Below are 21,025 nucleotides of genomic sequence, written 5' to 3'. Positions count from 1 at the left end.
TAAAGAACTTATATCATTATTCATATAAGCAGTAATGTCACAGATACATCAGATACATTTCTAAAAATAATATGTGATTGGTTTAGCCTTGTACAAGGAATACTAGCCTGACTCCCACCCATTTCTGTGCCCAAGACTGAGCAGAACTGCTTCTCTCCTACCCTGCCTCCTGATGCCCTGGACCTTCTCTCACCTGCCCTGCCTCCTGCTGCTCCAGAGCCTCCTTCTCCTCTCCTCCCTTCCTCCTGCCCCAGAACCCCCCATCACTTGCCTTTCCACCCCTACCCTGCCTCCCTCTGCTGTGGACCCTCTCACTGTTTTCTTTCCCATCTGTGCCCTGCCTCTCCCTGCTCCTAATCCCCCATCACTACACTGCTTCCCGCTACTCTGAAACCCCTCATCACTTCCCTTTCCACCCCTGCACTGCCTCCACCTGCTCCATACCCTGCCATCTCTGCTCTGCCTCCCCGTGTGCCAGACTCCGCCTCCTGCTCCCGCATTCCCCTGCAACCCACCAGTGCTCCCCCACTCTCCCCAGCCCCCTTTCACCAAGTCTCTCCTGTGCCCTGCCTATTCCCATGAACCATAGAGCGGTAGCCATTTTGCCTATAGGCATGGCTTCAATCTTATTGAAAATGGTGGTGGTCTCATGTAGACAAACTGTAGGGAAATGGCAGCATCTTTCTGGCTTCAGCCCTTTTGACAGTCGTGGTGGCTATTCATGATGTGACGGATTGTACCCCACATTATGAGTGTCACCTGATCTGCTGGGGTCTCACTGAGCCTGCCCGTTCCACCAGCCTGGGCTTCCTCACCTTGGTTTTGCTGTGCCAGGCCCTCAAGCCTTCTCTAGCACAAACATACAGGTAAGGCCACACCCAGCTGCAGAGACAGACTGAAGTCAGCTCTGTGTGAGAGGATTCAGCTCCAGGATTCACCCAGCGCTCATGTACACACCCCCTTGGAGAATAAACCCGAAATAGTATTGTCTTGCGCTGTATAGAAAAATCTGCGCAACTCAAGCTCATAAAAAACGCCCTCTCCCTCAATGTGGAGAGAGATACGCACAGCTTCTTCCCCGCCCCCCGGTTATGAATTGCACAAACTTGGTTATATTATAAACAAGTAATAAGTTTAACAACTACAAAAGGTAAATTTTAAGTGATTATAAGGGATAGCAAACAGAACAAAGCAGATTACTGAGCACACAAATTAAGCTTAATACATTAAAGAAATAGGTTACACATAGTGATTTCTCACCGTAAATGTTGTTTAGGCAGGTTGTAGAGTTTCTGCAGCTCAGAGTTCCAGTTATATCTCTTTACAGGCTAGATCTCTGTTCACAGCCTGGACTCAGTGCTTGCCTTCCCCTAGCTTAATTCCTTGGTTTGTTCAGGAGCGTTCAGCAGTCTTCCTTCTCACATGGGGAGGCGAATGGAGAACCCAGATTGCCTTGCTTCCCAGCCTTAAATAGAATTTACATAACAATGGAAACCTTTGTTTCCAGTGGAAAAGTACCAGCAGTGTCCAAGGTGGTATTTTGTACCAGGTGACACCATCACATGATCTTGCAGTGTCAGGGCAACCATGAGACAAGGTTTATTTGCAAGGGCCCGAGGAAGGAACTCCTGAGAAGGTGGAGGATCCACATCTTCGAAGACTCGTTGTCTTTTCCTAGTGGCCCATTAAGGCTGATTGCTTACTGTCTGGTGGGCGTTTCCCAAGCACATATCAACACAGTTGTAATTGTTACATAGACAATATTCCTAACTTTAGATACAGAAATGATACATGCATACAGATTAGATAAACCCATTCAGTAAATCTTAACCTTTCCAATGATACCTCACATGACCCATCTTGCATAAAGCATATCTTAGTTATGCCATATTAATATCATAATATTTCTATGAAGAATATGGGGTATAACATCACACATGAGTTGGCGCCTTTCATCATGTTTCCATGGGATAAGTTAAAAACATCTCTAAATCGCTAGAGTCGCGACCAGATGGCGAGAGTTGGCAATCTGGAGCTGCTATTCTGTGCACCTTATCTGCTATGCTATTGTCTATTGGTAAAGTGCCCCCAGGGACTTTATCAGCTGTGTATTCAGAGCACATACACAGTTGAGGTCAGGTGAGCTGTAATGCCTAAACTTAACCAAGCTGAATCAAAAGGGCTTAAAGCATAGAGAGCCTCATTCTCAGTTCTGCTGTAGCCTTTTTACACCACCCTGGAAGACTGACAAGGTCTTAAAGTGGGCAGAAACAGTCTCCTGTGCAGGGGACCTCCCAGCTCTCCAGCTCAGAGGAATTCTCAGCCTAGTATAGAGCTGGTACAAGGGCTGTGCACTGGTCCCGCTTCTAATCTCTGGAGCTGGGTGAGTGGAGACTAGTGTGTCAGGGGTATGGCTAAAGCTCACTGCACTACTGCTGTTTTCTGTGGAGCCACAGGAAGCAGAACATAAGATGAGCAGCCCTGGGGTTTCCCTAACTTACATGTGAGGGCCAGGCAGACCCTGTACAACCCCAGAATATGGGGGAACCCAAAAGTGGCTTAGTCACCTCCCTTGTCCCCCCATGCCTGTCCCAAGTATAGTAGTAGAATAACTAAGAATCTGGCCCATGGATTTTGAAATCTTTCCCAATATTATTCACAAATTACATCCAAAACTCTTTGAATTAAAATCTCTGCCTTCAGCATATAGTTGCAAATGTGATTCAAAGCAAATAGGACTAAAATCACCTGCAAATGGTGTCTCTTGTGGGTTTTTGTAGATTCTTTCTTTTTTAATGATTGTCAGCTTTAGTTAATCAAAATTAATTTTACTCTTGGCTTCCCTGATTTCCAATTAGTATTTATTGAGCAGCACTACAGCCATTGAGCTTTTGGGCACTTGAAGAGGAAGCACGGGTAAGTGGTAAACAATCAATCTGCTCATGAATACCCCTCTGGTTCATCGTGTGTGTTTTCTTTTCATTAACAGTTATAATAATCAGATATATTTCTAAATTGTTCCCATTTCCGACCTCCTCTTGGATTAATAATTTTTTCTATAACTCTCATCCCTGGTGAGAGGTTTTCTTTTAAGATTTAATTTAAAGGAAAACTCTTGTGTATTTTGAAGTATATGCTGATCAGCACAACTAATTGCAAAGAGCAAATCACTTTAAAAGAAAATGTGCAAGGCCTAATTTTTAGCCTGGCCTACCTTTTTGGAAGGCACAACTGATGTCATTGTGATGTCTGACTACCTGGTATGTACGCAGAATTGGGTAATGACATTAGTTGTGCCTGCAAATAATTAAAAGTGCAGTTATATGCATCTGCAAATTATGAGCACGGGAAGGGAGCCTATGTTTTAAAAATCTGGCCCTAAATGTCATAAACACCAAGTAATAAAGAAGCAATTAACAATGAAAGAGGCAGATGCCATCATGTTTTGGAGGAGAACGGAGAGAATGCACAAGCTGTCTGTGTGCCTGGGAAAATAGGGGCTGTCAAAGCTATATTCACTTAAAAAGCTTTGTTTAATTTAATAATGGTTTAATGATGTTAAATTAACTTGTAAGGTAAATTTTATTTCAAAAACTAAACAGTTCAGGCAGTCCCAGCCAGATCAGTGAGATCTGCTTTCCTTTCAGACCTAATCTGCATCACCAAGTTAGAGCTTCCTCCTGAAAAATGTCAGTGAATTGGAGCTTCCTGTACAAGACCATTCATAACTCTAGTGAGCTAAATGACAGGTATATGTGAAAATGGTTTTGAATATCCATTTTTAAAAATACATCAATGGGTTTGTCATTTAGAAAATATAATTGCTGGATATTTCTGATAAGACTTCTTCCCACCCCATTCTTCAAGCACTTACGCACTTGCTTAACTTTACTGCTGCGAGTAGTCCCAATTGTAGTCAATGGCACTAATCGTGGTAGTAAAATAAAGTGATTACACAAGTGTTTGCAGGATCGGGGTCTTAGTTCCTTTTTTTCCCCAATAAAGAAGCTGTGAAAATCCACTTGAATTCTTAGGTCTTCTCTCCTTTCTCCCCTAAATGACTTTTTAAACAAATGCAGTGATGCTCTTGTTTTCCAGTCCTGCAATCAGATCTGCATTTGGCATCTGCATTTGTGCTAGTGGCTCTGATTGATTGCAGGATTGAGCCTTACTGTAGAAATTGGCATGGATTTCTGCAGTGAAGGGATGAGTGAAACTTCATGCAGCCAAGGACAGTGAGGGAGGCAGGAGAGGAGAACACATTACGTTTTCATAGATGTTTGAAACCTGAATTGCTGAGGATCAACAGTTTTGTCTGAACATTACCAGTTAGTCCAGATCTGATGTACGTGTTCTGTGGGTGGCTCATTGGGTCACTAAAAGGAGTCTGACATGGTAGTTTTTTGTACTTAAAAAATAAATGCCTTGCTGTTTCTAATATCCCTCTGGACAGTGGGAATAGAAACCTGTTTTATTTCCCGGTGAATGATGAACTGTTTTACTGTTTGAAGGAGAGAAGGTGGTAAGTTAATGTCTTTTATTGGACCAACTTCTTGTGGTGGAAGAAACTTAGGCCTGGTGTATACTACAAAGTTAGGTTGATGTAAACCATCTTGCATCAACCTAGTTGTGCATATGTCTACACTTTGTCTCCCACCAATGTAAGCCCTCCACTACGCTGACATAGTAATATCACCACCCTGAGCAGCATTGAGCTATGATAGAGGTACTGAGGTCTATGCAGTGCAAATGTAGACACTCTGTTACCTATATCAATCCTAACTGTCCTCCAGCAGCTGTCCCACAATGCCTAACGCTGACCATCCTGGTCACAATTGTGAACTCTACTGTCCATTGGTCACTGAGACCAGAAGTGCACCCACCCTTAAAATTGTGCGTATTTTTGAAATGCCTTTTCCTTATTGTCCATCTTCGCAAGCACACGTAGCTGCTCTCCGTTGTTGTGTGCAACTGCCCAGCTGACCATGCCAGCTACACGTTCCAGATGTGCTCCAGCCTGGAGTAGACAGGAGATATTGGGTCTCCTGGGCCTGTGGGTAGAAGAGGCTGTGCAAGCACAGCTACGGATCAGCTGTAGATATGTGGACATCTATGAGCAGATTGCATGGGTGATAGAGGAGAAGAGGTACAACAGGAACCAGCAGCAGTGCTGCGTGAAAGCAAAGGAACTGCTGCAGCCGTATTGGAAGGCCATGGAGATCGACAGTGGATCCAGTGCCACGCTGCAAACCTGCCACCTTTACAAAGAGCTGTGTGTCATTCTTGGCGGAGATACCACCACCACCACACTGCACACCCACTGTGGATATCTCCGAGGAGCCTGAGTCACAGGCCCCTGGTATGACGGGGGTCGATGAGGAAGTGAGGGAGGATTGGGGACTTGCTACCAGGGCGGGAGGGGATCCAGCTATGCCAGGAGCAAGGATCTTTTTGAGACTCCACCGCAGTCTAATCAGTCCCAGCAGTCAAGCATGGGTGAGTCCATGATTTTTAGTGTGTAGCAAAGTTATGAATTTAAGCTCCCAGGCTAGTCTTTTGAAGGTGTTGTGCAGGTTTCCTTTGAGGATGAGGACTGACAAATTAGATATGGAGTGACTGCGTGATGAAAAGTGTTCACCCAAGGGTGACAAGGTGTTTTTGTCATTTATCATTTTTCTGTGTGAGTTCATTGGAGAGCATAGTGAATGGTTTCACCTACATAGCTGTCTTTGGGGCATTGGCATCCCCAGTATGCCATTCTTTTCATGGGCCGTCTCGAGGAAGAATTTCTGGACAAATACACCACCGAACCAATGATATAGCTGAGATATGTCAATGATATTTTCATCTTATGAACAGTTGACCAAAACTCCCTCAAATATTTCCATCATCACTTCAACCACCACCACTCATCCATTGAACTCTGTCGGAATGCTTCTGCAGCAGCATCAATTTCCTGGGCACCATGATAAGCCTGAGCAATGGAACCCCACGGACAACTATATACAAGAAACCCTGGATCACCTCAGTTAGCTTCACGGATCCAGTAATCGCCCGCAAACACACCAAGAAATCTGTTATCTACAGCCAGGTACTCAGATACCATAGTTCTGAGGAGAAAGTCTGGGATACACACCTTAACACACTTGAAACAGCCTTACTAAACAAGGACACACACCAGAGAAGTAGATCGCATCATGGAACGGGCCACCCAAATACCCCGAGTGAAGGGGAAAAAAGCACCTACCACCCCACACTGGAACCCATGCAGGATATCATTAAACAGTTACAACTCCTGTTTGATGAGGAGCGTATCCTGAAAGAAATCTTTCCTGAACACTCTCCTCTGGCATTCAGACAACCCCTCAGCCTCACCAAGCTCCTCATCAGAAGCAAGCTCCCCACAGAACAGGGCACACCATGTCAAAAAGGCAACAAACTCTTCCAGAACAACAAATGCAAAACCTGCAGACATCTCTCCATTACTATACTCAATACGCTGCACAACACACCTTTCACACTCCGTGGGTCCTACACATGCCTATCGCAAAGTGTGGTACCACATCCTGGGCACTGAATGCCCCAATAACAACTGATTAGGGGAGACATCCAGCCACACTGATTGGCTGGGACTCTACTTAAGAGAGAGGCAAAGAAAGTTGTCTGAGGGTATGTCCATACTATGAAATTAGGTCGATCTTATAGAAGTTGATTTTTAGAAATTGATTTTATACAGTCAATTGCCTATGTGCACACTAACAGCATTAAGTTAGCGGAGTGTGTCCTCGCTACCATGGCTAGCATTGACTTACGGAGCAGTGCACTGTGGGTAGCTATTCCACAGTTCCTGCAGTCTCCGCTGCCCATTGGAATTCTGGGTTAAGCTCTCAATGTCCGATGGGGGAAAAACATTGTCGTGGGTGGTTTTGGGTACGTCCCTTCCTCCGTGAAAGCAACGTCAGACAATCATTTCATGCCTTTTTTCCATGCAGACACCATACCACGGCAAGCATGGAGCCCGCTCAGCTCACCATCACTGCTGCTGTTGTGAGCATTGTAAACACCTCGTGCATTATCCTGGAGTATATGCAGAACTGGGCTAAGAGACCATGAGGAGGATTTTGATGAGGACATGGACACAGATGTTCCTGCAAGCATGGGCTGTGGCAGTTGGGACATCATGGCTCCAATGGGGCTGGTTGATACAGTGGAACACCGATTCTGGGCGTGGCAAACAAGCACAGACTGGTGGGACCACATTGTGTTGCACGTATGGGATGATTCCCAGTGGCTGCGAAACTTTCGCATGCGTAAGGCCACTTTTCTGGAACTCTGAGGTGCTTTCCCCCACCCTGAGATGCAGAAATACCAAGATGAGAGCTGCCCTGACAGTTGAAAAGTGAGTGGCAATAGCCCAGTGGAAGCTTGCAACACCTGACTGCTACCGGTCAGTTGGGAATCAATTTGGAGTGGGCAAGTCTACTGTGGGGGCTGCTGTGATCCAAGTAGCCAATGCAATCATTGACGTTCTGTTATCAAGGATAGTGACTCTGGGAAATGTGCAGGTCATACTGGATGGTTTGCTGTAATGGGGTTCCCTAACTGTGGTGGTGCAATGGACAGAACCCATATCCTACCTTGGCACCAGACCACTTTGCCAGCCAGTACAACCGCACCGGGTACTTCTCAATGGTGCTGCAAGCACTGGTGATTTACAAGGGACATTTCACCGACATCAACGTGAGATGGCTGGGAAAGGTGCATGATGCTCGCATTTTTAGGAATTCCGGGCTGTTCGAGCAGCTGCAAGAAGGGACTTACTTCCCAGACCAGAAAATTACCGTTGGGGATGTTGACATGCCAATAGCTATCCTTGGGGACCCAGCCTACCCCTTGCTCCCGTGGCTCATGAAGCCGTACACAGGCAGCCTGGACAGTAGTAAGGAGCAGTTCAACTATAGGCTGAGCAAATACAGAATGGCAGTAGAATGTGCCTTTGGACACTTAAAAACTCGCTGGCGTTGGTTGCTGATTAGGTCAGACCTCAGCACAACCAACATTCCCATTGTTATTGCTGCTTGCTGTGTGCTCCATAATATCTGTGAGAGTAAGGGGGAGATGTTTATGGTGTGGTAGGAGGTTGAGGCAAATTGCCTGGTGGCCAATTTTGAGCAGCCAGACACCAGGGCGATTAGAAGAGCACAGCAAGGTGCGCTGTGCATCAGAGAGGCTTTGAAAATCAGTTTCATGACTGGCCAGGCTTCGGTGTGACAGTTGTGTGTGTTTCTCCTTGCTGCAAACCCGCCCCCTTTATTGATTTTAATTCCCTGTAAGCCAACTACCCTCCCCCCTTTTTAATAAAGTAACTGTTGTTTTGAAACCATGCATTCTTTCTTTATTAATTTTAAAGAAGAAATGAGATAGTGGACAAGGTAGCCCAGGTGGGGTGGGGGAGGAGGGAAGGACAAGACTACATTGTTTATTGTAGACACACTAAAAATCAAACTGTTTGAATGACAGCCTTCTGTTGCTTGGGCCATCCTCTGGAGTGGAGTGGCTGGGTGCCCAGAGCCTCCACCCCCACCCCCCCACCGTGTTCTTGGGCGTCTGGGTGAGGAGGCTATGGAACATGGGGAGGAGGGTAGGCAGTTATACAGTGGATGCAGTGGGGATGAGCGCTAAATCACTTAATTCTTTCCTGGCCTCTGCCACTGAATGCCTCTATGCATTAAGCTGTGCCCTATCAGTGTGGGAGGACTGCATGAGCTCGGAAAGCATGTCATCGCGAGTACGGTATTTTTTTTTTTTTTTTTGCCTTCTAGTCTGTGCTAACCTCAGGGATGGAGATGATAGGGGGAACGTAGAAACAATTGCACCTAGGGGAAGATAAAAAGGGATAGTAAAATTGAGTTGGCTTCTTACGCCTTCATAACATGTGGGAATGTTTTCAAACTGCAGCAGCTCCCTTTCCCAGAGCAAGCAGTGGGTTGGGTTTCACATTTAAAAGGAGGGGCTGCAGTATTCAAGTAGATGTGAAGCACACACCTACCCTCACCCCACCGCTTGACTATTCTCTGGGATGATCCCTTCACCCCTCCCCCACGCCACGTGGCTATTCTCTGGGATGATCCCTTTTACCCAAGCGCAAACAGTCCAGCATGAATGGGGTCCTTTTACTGTTCCCTTACAAAAATTCCCCTATTTCAACCAGGTGACTATGAACACTATTGCTTTTAAACCCTGCACTGTAGTTACAAATGTGCACTCACCAGAGGTGACTTCTCCAGCTTCAGGGTCGGGGATGCTGCTTTGGGAGGGTATTGGCTCCAGGGTGATGAAAAGGTCCTGGCTGCCAGGGAGAACGGATTCACCACTTGCCTGCTGCGCATTCTCTTCATCCTCCTCTTCTTCCTCATCCACAAAATCCTTCTCCATGTGGCGTAAGACTCCCCCCTTGCAGGTGTCCACGGACAATGGTGGGATAGTGGTAGGGTTCATTTTAAAGTCAACCTAACATGGCTAAATTCAACCTAATCCCATAGTGTAGACCAGGCCTGAGCAACTAGGTGAATTCCTGGCTGTTTGTTACTACAGACCCTCTTTACTTGCCTGACTCATGAGCCTTGCCTGTTTGTGATTCCTGGTCTCCTTATCCCAGACCACTGTCTACTTCCAGTTCCTGCTTCCCTGCCTTGCTGCAGGTGCCTGCTCCTGTGCCCTGCTCCTGATGCTGACTCTGACTTCGATTCCTGGCTTGGCACCCGACTCTGACTCCAGCTTTGATCTTCAGCTTGGCACCTGGCGCTGTCTCTGACTCTTGGCTTGACTCCTGAATCTGTCCTGCTCTGACCTTTGGGTTGGCATCAGATTCAGATCTTGGCTAACTCTAACTAATAGGCATGGTTGCCACCCCAGGATATACAGCTTGCTTGGATTACTACTAAATTCTCTGAGTGGGCCCAGATGAGGATGGACCCAGCAGAGTTCTCTGTACCTGAAGGGGCATTGGCACTGCATGAGCGGGTGATCCTGAGCACTGCAGGCACAGAATGCGTAGCTGACCACTGAAAATCAGTTGTTTGCAGGAGCAAGTCCATCAACTCCATGTAGAGAATGCTGTGCTTCGGGCCTGTATGGCTGCACTGTCATCTGAGCTGAGACCTGCTATTCCTCTGCCTGAATGATTCGATGGGAACTCCAAATTCCAAGGCTTCATGAATCAGTGCCACCTCTTGTTCTTGCTTTGACTGCAGATGTATGCTTCTGAGCATACCAAAGTAAGCCTGGTAGTCAGCCCTCTGACAAGGGAGGCACTGGTCCGGGCCTCTCATCTGTTGGAAGCTGCTTCCTCCGTAGCTCACTTCCGCTGTCTCATATCGGAAATAGAATGAGGCAACTTAGTTATTTCAGTTTTGAGGTGGCTTGTGAGATGAGGTTAAGGATGGACTGGCACCAGTTGAGACCCCAACAAGTCTAGACACCTTCATAGATCTTGTTATCCATATTGTGAATTGTCTACCTGAGCAACAGGAAGAAAGGAGAGAGGCTTCACAACTGCTATTGGATTCCGCCACATCACTTGAGCCAATGCTGATAGACCTAACCCACTGGTAACTTGCCCCTGAAGAAACAGCACCTGCAGTGCCTTAACCTTTGTTACTACCGTGGTAAGCTAAGACACGCTATTTCCAGTTGCCTATGAGGAAAGATGATCAACAGGTCCCTCTTATCCCCTGTCAGTGGCCACAGAAACTGTTCTTCTCACGGTCATCGAGAGACCCTACAGTTTTTAGTGCCATCTGGTCCCCTCATTTCCCTCTGTTTCTGGATATATTGTGACTGGCCCTCCACAATTCCCTTACCAGCTTTCATGAATAAACAGTCGAATTTTTCTCAGAATTCTGCCAGTAGCACTTCTTAACACCAGGAAATGGCATGCGGTAGTTCCCCAGTGATCATGTGCACGGGTAGCTAGCCTCGCAGAGCTGTCCACTCCTCTTGGTCCTTGACTTCCATCCAAATACAGAGATTACAAGGATGTCTTTGGGGAAAAAAAACCTGCAGACACCTTGCCCTTGCACAGAGACTACGATTGCCCAATAGAGCTACTACCATGGGCAGACATTCCATTTGGGCATATATATGCCATGTCTGAGCCTGAACTAGCCACGCTGCACACATACCTTCAGGAGAACCTAGCCAAAGGCTTTATTTGTAAGTCCACTTGGCCTGTCAGTGTGTCAGTCCTCCTTCTGTTTAAAAGAAAAATGGAAGCTTCCAACTATGTGTGGACTATCTATCCCTGAATCAGGTCTTGTGATGATCAGATTACCTTTCCCAGACCTGAAGAAGAGCTTCCTGTAGCTTGAAAACTTAACAGAAGTGGATCCAATAAAAGATAATACTTTACCCATCTTGTCTCTCAAATATCCTGGGACCAACACGGCTGCAACTACATTTGCTTGTACAGATGAGTGCTAAATCCTCTTCCACCCACAAACTGACCAGGCTCATGAGGCTTTCAGCAACCTCTGCTGTCCACCTATGAGCACCGTTTTTGGTGAGGGATGTTGAATCCAAGTCAGTCAGCACCTCCTCCCCCTCTGCCATGGGTCTTAGTTGAATTGGGAAGGGGGAACTGGATAGGACATGACATCTACTGATTGCTTCTGCTGGCTAGGTTAGTGGTAGTGGTTCTGATCATTCCTTAGGCTTGGTCTGTGCTTAAAACTTAGATGTAGACACAGCTAGATCAACAGAAGAATCCTTCCTTTAACATAGCCACTGTCATGTGGGAAGGTGGGGTTCCTGCAGCGGGGGAAACTGTCTTCTGTCACTGTAGTCTGTGTTTTACACTACGGATTTATTGGTGTCATAGCTCCAGCACTCTAACTATGCTGCCCTAGCCCCTGTAGCATAGACAAGCCCTTAGTCTGGATAGCTGAGGTGTTTGGCTCATAGGGCTGAAGTAGATCAGATGTATGATCATCATTTGTAACCTTTTTAATATCTTTATTGAAGATAATAAAATTAACCTTCTGGGGTACATATTGAGCAAGGTGCGTGGGGTATTAACCCGTGTAATTTCCTTTAATATTAATGACAAGTAAGTGGCTGAAACTGTGCCCTTAAAGGCAGGTTAAAGGTGTTCCCAGCTCAGAGCAATACGTCTTATCTCACTTTGAAATGATGTCTGCATTGCTAATTCTTAACACTGGCCTCCATTAACTCTGACCTTTTTCATAGCCTCCTGTTCTGTGATGCTCCCTGAGCAATGAGGCATAAATATGAAATTCCACTCCATTTATTACGCACACGCCTTTGTTGGAGTTGCTCAACCACCCCCAGTTCTGTGACTGATAATTCCTTTGCATGATGCTTGAGCATCTTGGTGTGTTTTTATTTCCTAGGAATTGAGAACGGAATCCATTGCGAGACCTCTGGAGATAAACGAGACTGAAAAGGTGATGAAAATTGCTATCAAAGATGTTCTGGTAAGCTGTTCATTTATTTGCTTCATTATTAATTTTTATTCCACAGAATATCCATTCCAGCTGTCATTTGTGTAGGAAGAACAAGGTTCTTTTTTGCCAGCATCTAGGGATTGAAAAGCATGTATATGTATGGCTTGTATCACCCTTCAAGAGCAGTGTCAACAAATAGTCTAACTAGCTGCTTTAACAGTAATATTGAACTGCAGTCAGTTGCTCATATCATCCACCATGTCATTGCTACTGGCAAATGCATAAATATAAGTTCACCAAGGCAGAAGTTCATTTGTGTTTGCATCTCCCATCCATGTGAATGAAACATGGCTGTTGATGACATTTTTTTCATTGGGAAATTTGTTGGTTTTAAGACAAACTCAACCCTTTAATCAAGCAGGTTACTTTGTGTTGTGTAGGCCCATGTAGATGCATGCTACTGACTCCTGGTTGGTTTTTAGAAGCCACAGTCTGTTTATAGTGGTGCACTGGGCCAGCAGCAGCCCCTAGTCATTGGCTAAAAATTACAGAAGTGCCTTAAACACAATGAGCAAAGCAGTGCCTCCAGGATCTGGGGGATCTTTAGCACCCTTTAACAAAGCACAGCATACACTCAGTCTTCCCCAGCATCAAAATAGCATCTGTCTGCCATTGTGGAAGAGAGGTGGGACTCCTTTGCACACCCTTTGGACTAGACTTTCATGGTGCTTGGATACTGGGTAAACAAGGATTGTGTCTGGACCCTGCTCAACTTCACGGAGAGAAGAGAATCCCTACACATAGCCATCCATGCATGTGTATGGAAAGCTATAATCTATACGCTGGGCCACTATGATACTGTAATGAAAAACAGACACATGTATTAAAATATGAATAACGGTCTTTTGTGGGAAATAGATCTAGCAGATCTCTTTCTTTTACCCCCTTCAGTTTTCCATCTTCCGTGGAAATTTCCCCCCATCAAGGTTGGCTGATATAGTGTCCACTGAAGCCTGGCAATGCTACTCCAATCCTCCACCAGAAGGGGGTCACAAGACCATGATGACCCAGAGCACTCCCTCCCCAACCAAAGGCTGAGTGTCCCGCTTCTGCCACTCCTTTGTTTCTCTGAATGTCCAGGAGGTAGCTGAGCTGGGCAGGTCTCTTATGGTATGTTTGTACTGCAGTGTAAGCCTGTGCTTGAGCCCAGGCACAAGGCTAATCCCCCCTGCATCTATATACTGCAATTGCTCTGACCCAGGGCTTGGACCCAGGATCCCAGGACCCTGCAGGACCAGAGTGTCTGAGCTCAAGTCCAGCTGGGACCCAGGATCTGAGCCCTATTGCTTTGCAATGCAGCCACAGCCCTGCTTGACTCAACCCCCAGAGTCAGTAGATAGTATCCCACAATTCAGTTTGACAACTTCCTTAGTCCTCTCTATCCCAACAATCTGCAGTCCACTCTGTTGAAAACAGAAGCTCTCTTCCCTCTTGGCAAATGGCAGAAATTCAAATCAGCATTAAGCCAGCCTGTTCTGATCAGCATTCTGCAAGCACACTATTAGAGAAGGCCTCCTGGGTTTGCAGTGGAGAGTGAACTGATCAAGCTTTTTGTAAAGTGAGCTGCTTCCTGGTAATGTGCAAGGCGGGCACTAAAGCTTTCCCACAGTTCCTAGGGCTAGAGTGGTGCTGGGCTTTTTGGGATATATGGTTACTTTGACTTGGGTCTGTGCACTGCAGCGTGGATGCCAGAGCCCTTGGTTTGAACAGTGATCAGAATAATCTTAACTTAGGGTTAAAATACAGTGTAGAAGCTCCAGCCCAAGGTTCCCTAACACGGGTCAGCTGACTCGAGTCCCACTACCCCGGCGTTTACATTGCAGTGTAGACATACCTGTATTTTAAATTCTTCCACACTAGTTCACTTCAAAGAGAAGCATTCAGCACAAAGTTCTGTTTCCAAACTGGAGGTGGTGCTGACCCTGTATTTTAACTGGGAGAACATTTATCTTTAGATAGGTAGAATTTCAAAGTGACTGAACCTGAAGATTTTAACAAGAATTGTTTTTTAAATGGCCCCATCCTGTGATCCTGAATGGCAAGTGTCAGCTCTGAATGTTAATTGGTGAGGGACAAGCCAATATCTGGTGGGGGTCTGTTAATTGGCCAACAAAACAAGGCGCTACACTCAACTCAGTGGCATTTCTCTGTTTGATTGAAACACGATCAGTGGCAAAAGAGTTGGTACTGGTTGAGAAGAGCATGTGGTCAGGACACTTAGGAACGCACTGTGTCAGGGCAGTCTATCAAGTAGTCTCCACCAGTGGGATTCCATGAAACCCTGGCCATGCTAAAGTGGTCATCTAGTAGGCAGACCCCTAAAAAATAGGTATCAGTGCAAACACTGCTCATCCTGCTCTAGGATTGAAAACATCCCAGAAACATAGCTCCCCCTGCCAGCTTGGGTGTGGAGTAATCAAGCCCAAACAAATTAAATTATTGAATAGCCAACTGTATTTCCCCCCCACACACACTCTTCAGGTTTAAATAGCCATGCCAAATCCAATAGATACACAAGGTGATCTCTCCATCTGCTTTTCCTGCTGTTCACAGTCTATATGCATCCTGAATGTTGTTAATATGTATTGATATCCTAGGCCGTAGCTCCAATAAGCCAGTCTCGGCATATTAGAGTTGATAACTTCATGGGAAATATCAATAACTCAAACCTACCTCAGCTGGTTAGTTCCGGACCAATTAATGAAATGATCTACTCTAGCTGAACAGCAAATAATCTTCACTGCTGGAATTTCAACAAACGCATAGCTCTTTTTAATTAAACAACTTTCTGAACGATCAAAAAGTTTCAAAGGTGCAAATGCTTTGAACATACCCAGCACATTTTAACATGCGTGAAGGGGTTTTTTTCCCATTCTCTTCTTCTTTGCAGTAGAGTACGTAGCACTAGTCTGATTGCAATATATTTTTGAAAAAATGGCCATGGCAGGGCTAAGAAAAAAACAAAGAGATCAAGACCGATTAGATTCTTTTAAAATGTGATATTTGTCAGGAAGTAGTACTAGTCCTGGAGACGTTAGCAGGGCTGCTGCTGGGCAACAAAGAACTCTTGCTGCAAGAGGAATCCCAAGAGGCAATCTGTTTAAGGGAGACCAACTGCCTCCCTGAGCTCTAAGGAGCACAGAGACAGCACCCCCCTCATTGCACCCCTCCATGGGATGCAGCTTTCCTACCCTCACTCCAGCTGGCTCTGCTGAATGTTGGGTATGTTGGGGGACGGGGAGACAGAGCCATCACTGTACCTTCTGTCCACCTCTCCCCACCTTCTTTCAGGCATCGCGTGCCCCTAGAGGAGCCATGGCGCTGCATTACCCTAAATGCATTCCTTTTTCATAAGAATATAAGAACAGTCAAACTGGGTCAGGCCAAAGGTCCATCTAGCCCAGTATTCTGTCTTCCAACAGTGGCCAATGCCATGTGCTTCAGAGGGAATGAACGGAACAGGTAATCATAAAGTGATCCATCCCCTGTTACTCATTCCCAGCTTCTTGCAAATAGAGGCTAGGGACACCATCTCTGCCCATCCTACGTAATAGCCATTGATGGACCCATCATCCATGAATTTACCTTTAGTTCCCATATATGGGCCATGCAAGGGAGAAAAGACTATCTACTCCCTCCCCGCCACTGCATGCACACACAGCCAGGAAAAATCTGCATGCCTGGTAGTGTTTACAGGATTAGCCCTCTAATTTTTGTGCCACAATATACTTCATATGAGCATTGTCAGCCTTGGAAAACTGTTGTGAAAATGTACCTAGCTAGGCACCAAATATACTGGTGCCTTTGCCAGAATGATGATGATGGTGATAATGAAAAAACTATTTTTCTCGCCTGCCAAGAAATAGATTACTCTTCTTGGGCAAATGGGCTTATAGAATTTTGCAAGTCTGCCTAAACTGGCTGAATTGCAATTGCTTTGGGAAACATATCTTTGAAAATCCTCATTTTGAATGGTTAAAAATCTCAGCCATAGTGCTGCATCTGAGTAGAATTCTCCATTGAATTTCCTTTTCATTTAAGTAGAGGCAAACAGAAATGGAAGAGTCCTTGGATTGCATCTTCAAATAATTGCTTCTTTGAATGCATAATCACTGCAATAAACAGCCTTACAGGTAGACTACATCACAATTACAACAGCACCAGGCTCAGTTTAAATCTACTGTGTATTTGAATGCAGATTCACTTTGGTTTGGGAAGAATGAACCTAAAAAAGGCTCACTGGATGCTGTATATAGGAACTTCTCCCAGTGGGTGAATTTATTGGAACCAGCTGAGTGACCCTGGTTTGGCACAGGCAAACCTAATAATGGTTTGCAGTTGCAGCTGTAACAGTGCCTTTAGTCCAGAGGGTTCTTAAAGTGCTTTATAGTCATTGCACCTAGAAATCACTTTACCCACCACTGAAATGCAGGCCACTCTGGAGTGGGATATGACAGCTGTTCAAAATCGCAATATTGTGTAACGGTTGAGGACAAGAACTGAAGAATACACTATCCAGTTGAAACTGCAGAATCCATGCACAGAGGCCATATTTAGTCCCAAAACAATGGTGTTGGTTTACTTTCATGCAGTGTCAGTGCTGAGCAGTGCAGAATAATACTGTGTAATCCATGTCTAATCCCAGGATCAGAAAGAGGAAAAGAAAAAGCCAGCTGTTATGAGAACAGGATTTTCTCTGTAGTGTCCACAATAAATAGGTTTGATTTGTAAACAAGGTAATGACCTTTCTAATGCTGTCAGTGAGACCCATGATGTATGAGAAGCTAAATGATGATTGTAATAAGAGTGATAGGTTTCAGAGTGGTAGCCGTGTTAGTCTGTATCAGCAAAAACAACAAGGAGTCCTTGTGGCACCTTAGAGACTAACACATTTATTTGGGCATAAACTTTCATGGGCTAGAACCCACTTCATCAGATGCATGGAGTGGAAAATACAGGAGCAGGTATAAATACATGAAAAGATGTGAGTGTGACACTCAGGAGTGCTGGTGGAAGACTGATCTTTGCCTGAGCCTGATTGCATAACATGGCTCACGGTTACAAAATTCTGTGGTGACACAAGGTGCAAGATAATGCAGAATCAGGCCTGGAGTCTGAAAAACGATTGGAGTTACGCTTCTGCAGGACATGACTCAGCTACTCATTCTCTCTTTCAGGAACAAGTCCAGAAGACTAAGGACATGTTGAATAATGTGGCCTCTGATGAAGCTAACTTGGAAGCCAAGATTGAAAAGAGAAAACTGGAACTGGAAAGAAACCAGAAGCGACTACAGACCCTACAGAGTGTCCGGTAAAGACTATGTACCTTTTATCCACTGCAGAATTAGTATAACTGATGGTGAAGGGTATTCTTAATGCCCACTGTAGTGAAGACTGACTAGTCTTTGAAGAGTCCAAGAAATATGATGGCCTCTGGGGAGTGCAATAAATGTGGTGGTTTGCCACTGTAAAAATGCCTAGGCTGTAATAACTAATTTTCCAATCATCTGGTTTTGAAACTGACTAACATTTTGCTACTGTCAAGATGGAGAAAATGTTACTTTATTTTTAAATGGTCACTTGAACTTTTAAAAATGATCAGACTTTAAAAAAGTCATTAAACCCAGATGGTATCTGTGGGTGCAGATGCTCCTAGGAGAAATAATGGTGAAACATGCTGCTTGATTTCTAAGATGTTCCTAACTTTTCCAGCTGCTGGTAGGTAGTAGATGAAGAAACAGGTCATGAAGTATCCTTGGTTGGGGAAGAGTCATCTAGAGAGCATCCTGGACTGCCATGCAATCAAGGCACACACAGTCAGGCCTTAGATTTGGTTTCTAGCTTCAGTCATATTGGGATCTTGTATTGAGTATGAACAATTGCTTCATCTGTGATCTCGCTGATGAGAGAAAATAAGGAAATCCCAGGGTGTGGAAGTGCCTGCGTTATGTTTGTGTGTAAATGCTGTGATAAAAATCCTGTCTCTACCAGATGGAGGCACATGGGGTGGGCATGGACAGCAGAGCAGAACTGGTCTGTGTTGTACAAGAGCCTTCCTTCTGGCACAGGGTGACATGGTGGTTTATTGCTGATGGAGGATGGGCACACAGCCAGCCACATTATTAGGACAGTTCTGTTACAGAGAAATAACATATCCTGGCAAGCACAGATAGCAAGTAGAAGAACATGTGCTAACCTACTGTGGGGCTGGACCATGCCTGCTTTGAGGCATGGAGCTCTGATCAGCAAGAAAACTAAACTCTTGCTAGTGTTGTCCTTATTGCTAGGGGAAAATACTGCCTTTCTGCTTACATGGGTGGGTGTGGTGGAAGGCTGCTTACAATTTTCCTTTGTCCAAGCACACCTGTGCAACAGAGGGTAAGATTTTGCCCAGTGATTCTAGTGTCTTTAAAATAATGTGGCAAATTTAGAGTGAAGAGAGATGCTTTTTGGATTAGGCTAATAGTGTAGGAATACAGAGGGAACTAAAAAAACGAAAGAGCATGTTGCAGAGTTCTGCAGCTTCAAATAGTTTTGTTTTCTGTATTTTGTCTCTGGGCTGTCCAGACCAGCCTTTATGGATGAGTATGAGAAGATTGAGGAGGAGCTGCAGAAACAATATAGCAGTTATCTGGAAAAATTCCGTAATCTGGCCTATCTGGAACAGCAACTGGATGATCATCACAGGCTAGAGCAGGAGAGGTTTGAGGTAAGAGAGTTTTGTTTTTCCAGACAAAACATTAGCTTAGTTAAATGTACTTGTTTAACCTCTTTCCCCATCATGCAGGCCACTGTTTATTATCAAGCAATAGCCAAAAAGACTTCCATTGCCTCCTGCCGCTTCCCACAGCAGCATGCTATCAATTAATACATATCCTCAGAGCTGTCTCCACTGATGAGATCATCATTTTGTGTTGTCTCGTTTTGAACTGGAGCGATCTTGAGCAGACAAGGTAACGTACTTTTAGCTCATGAGTCAGTGGAGTTAAGCTATTAGATCAGCATCAGGCAACTGCTGTCTTTTCCAATCACTGTAACCTTTCCCCTATCGTCTTTTATTTCTCCTTTTATCTCTCACATACTTCCCAGGGTTCACAAAGAACCAATTTTCAGCAGTTCTGAACTCCTTCTTTCTAATTCTTTTAAAACCAATGGATGCATCTTGCAGTGCATGTATTTACAATTATCAGGTATTCTTTATTTCCTTTGGGCTTGTCTACATGGCAAGCATAGGTGCCAACTCCCATGGGAGCTCCCAGGCTGGAGCACCCATGGGGAAAAATTAGTGGGTGCTCTGCACCCACTGGCAGCCAAGCTCCCCCTGCCCCCACTCCCTCCTTGCCTCCTCCCCAGAGTGCGCTGCGTCCCCGCTCCTCTGCCTACCTCCCAGCACTTCCTGCCAGGCTGCTGCCAAACAACTGTTTGGCAATGCTTAGCACGCTCCAGGAGGGGCGGGAGGAGTGGGAACATGGTGCACTCAGGGGAGGAGGTGAGCCCAGGGCGGGGATTTGGGGAAGGAGTTGGAATAGGGGTAGGGAGGGGGTGGAGTTGGGGCGGGGACTTTGGGAAAGGGGTTGGAATGGGTGGGAAGGGGCAGGGCCTCATGGAACAGGTGGAGTGGGGGCAGGGCCGGGGGCAGAGGGAGGGGGTCAAGCAACCAGAGAAAAGAGGGGAAGTTGGTGCCTATGATGGCAAGCCAAGGTGTGAATCTACAGCTCACCAGCTTGCTTCACAGAAACATCTTGTGTGGACACTGCCACAGTGCAGTAGACGTGCCAGAGTGCAGCTTGGCGTACTACACTTTGCAAGCTGACTTTCACCATGCTGTTGTAGCAGTGTCCACACAGCATGTTAGGTTGAAGCAAGCTAGTAGAGTCACACCCTGACTTGCAGTGCAGAAACTTGTCATGCAGACAAACTCTTACTGTTTTCTCAATGCTTTGTCAATTAGTGTGTTTAATAGTCTCCTTGCACAAGGTTCTCCAACCTCCTCATTGTCATTCTCTTAATTGAAAACTGATCAAAAATAGCTCTTAAAAGTTTAGCCATTTTAGAGTTCCCCCTTATGCGGCCTTCATTCCTGTTGTGTTGGAATCTTGTGTGTTCCTGTGACTCTCTGAGTTGCATTAATTCAGTTTGCTTTCTCCCTTCCTTTTATATTTGGATTTCTTTCCTTCCTTCCTCCTTTTCCATTTCATATACAGGTTGCCGCAAATCTTTCACCAGTCATCCTTTCAGCCACTTGTTCCTTGTAGTTTGTGTTACTGCTACTGTCAATCTTTGGGCTTACTTCTTATCATTACTAGCCCAGGCTTTTTTTTATCCTTTATTTCACCCATAAATGTTTACTATTTCCACCCTTCACATCTGCCTATACTTCAGTATTTTGTGTATGTATTGTGAAGTGTTTTTGATACATAGAGCTTCCTTTTCTCAGACCTTAGTGTCTTGCATATAGAAAAGGAGTACTTGTGGCACCTTAGAGACTAACCAATTTATTT

General features: G+C 45.3%; 1 protein-coding gene across 4 annotated transcripts in view; it reads left to right on the top strand.

Moving 5' to 3' along the window:
* CLUAP1 (clusterin associated protein 1) overlaps positions 1–21,025 on the top strand; it is a 167,073-nt gene that overhangs the window by 45,243 nt on the left and 100,805 nt on the right. For all 4 annotated transcript variants that reach the window (XR_012161187.1, XM_073362811.1, XM_073362813.1 and 1 more), the window contains exons 6-8: positions 12,411–12,494; positions 17,702–17,835; positions 19,092–19,233. Coding sequence is in view for 3 of the 4 variants with exons in the window: in XM_073362811.1 (XP_073218912.1) it covers positions 12,411–12,494; positions 17,702–17,835; positions 19,092–19,233 (360 nt within the window). In the remaining variant the exon portion in view is untranslated. The remainder of the gene's footprint in view (positions 1–12,410; positions 12,495–17,701; positions 17,836–19,091; positions 19,234–21,025) is intronic.

Source organism: Lepidochelys kempii, chromosome 10 (genome assembly GCF_965140265.1).
Source record: "Lepidochelys kempii isolate rLepKem1 chromosome 10, rLepKem1.hap2, whole genome shotgun sequence".
Lineage (NCBI taxonomy): Eukaryota > Metazoa > Chordata > Testudines > Cheloniidae > Lepidochelys > Lepidochelys kempii.
Note: the sequence above shows the minus strand (reverse complement) of the source record. Positions and strands in the feature narration are given on the sequence as shown.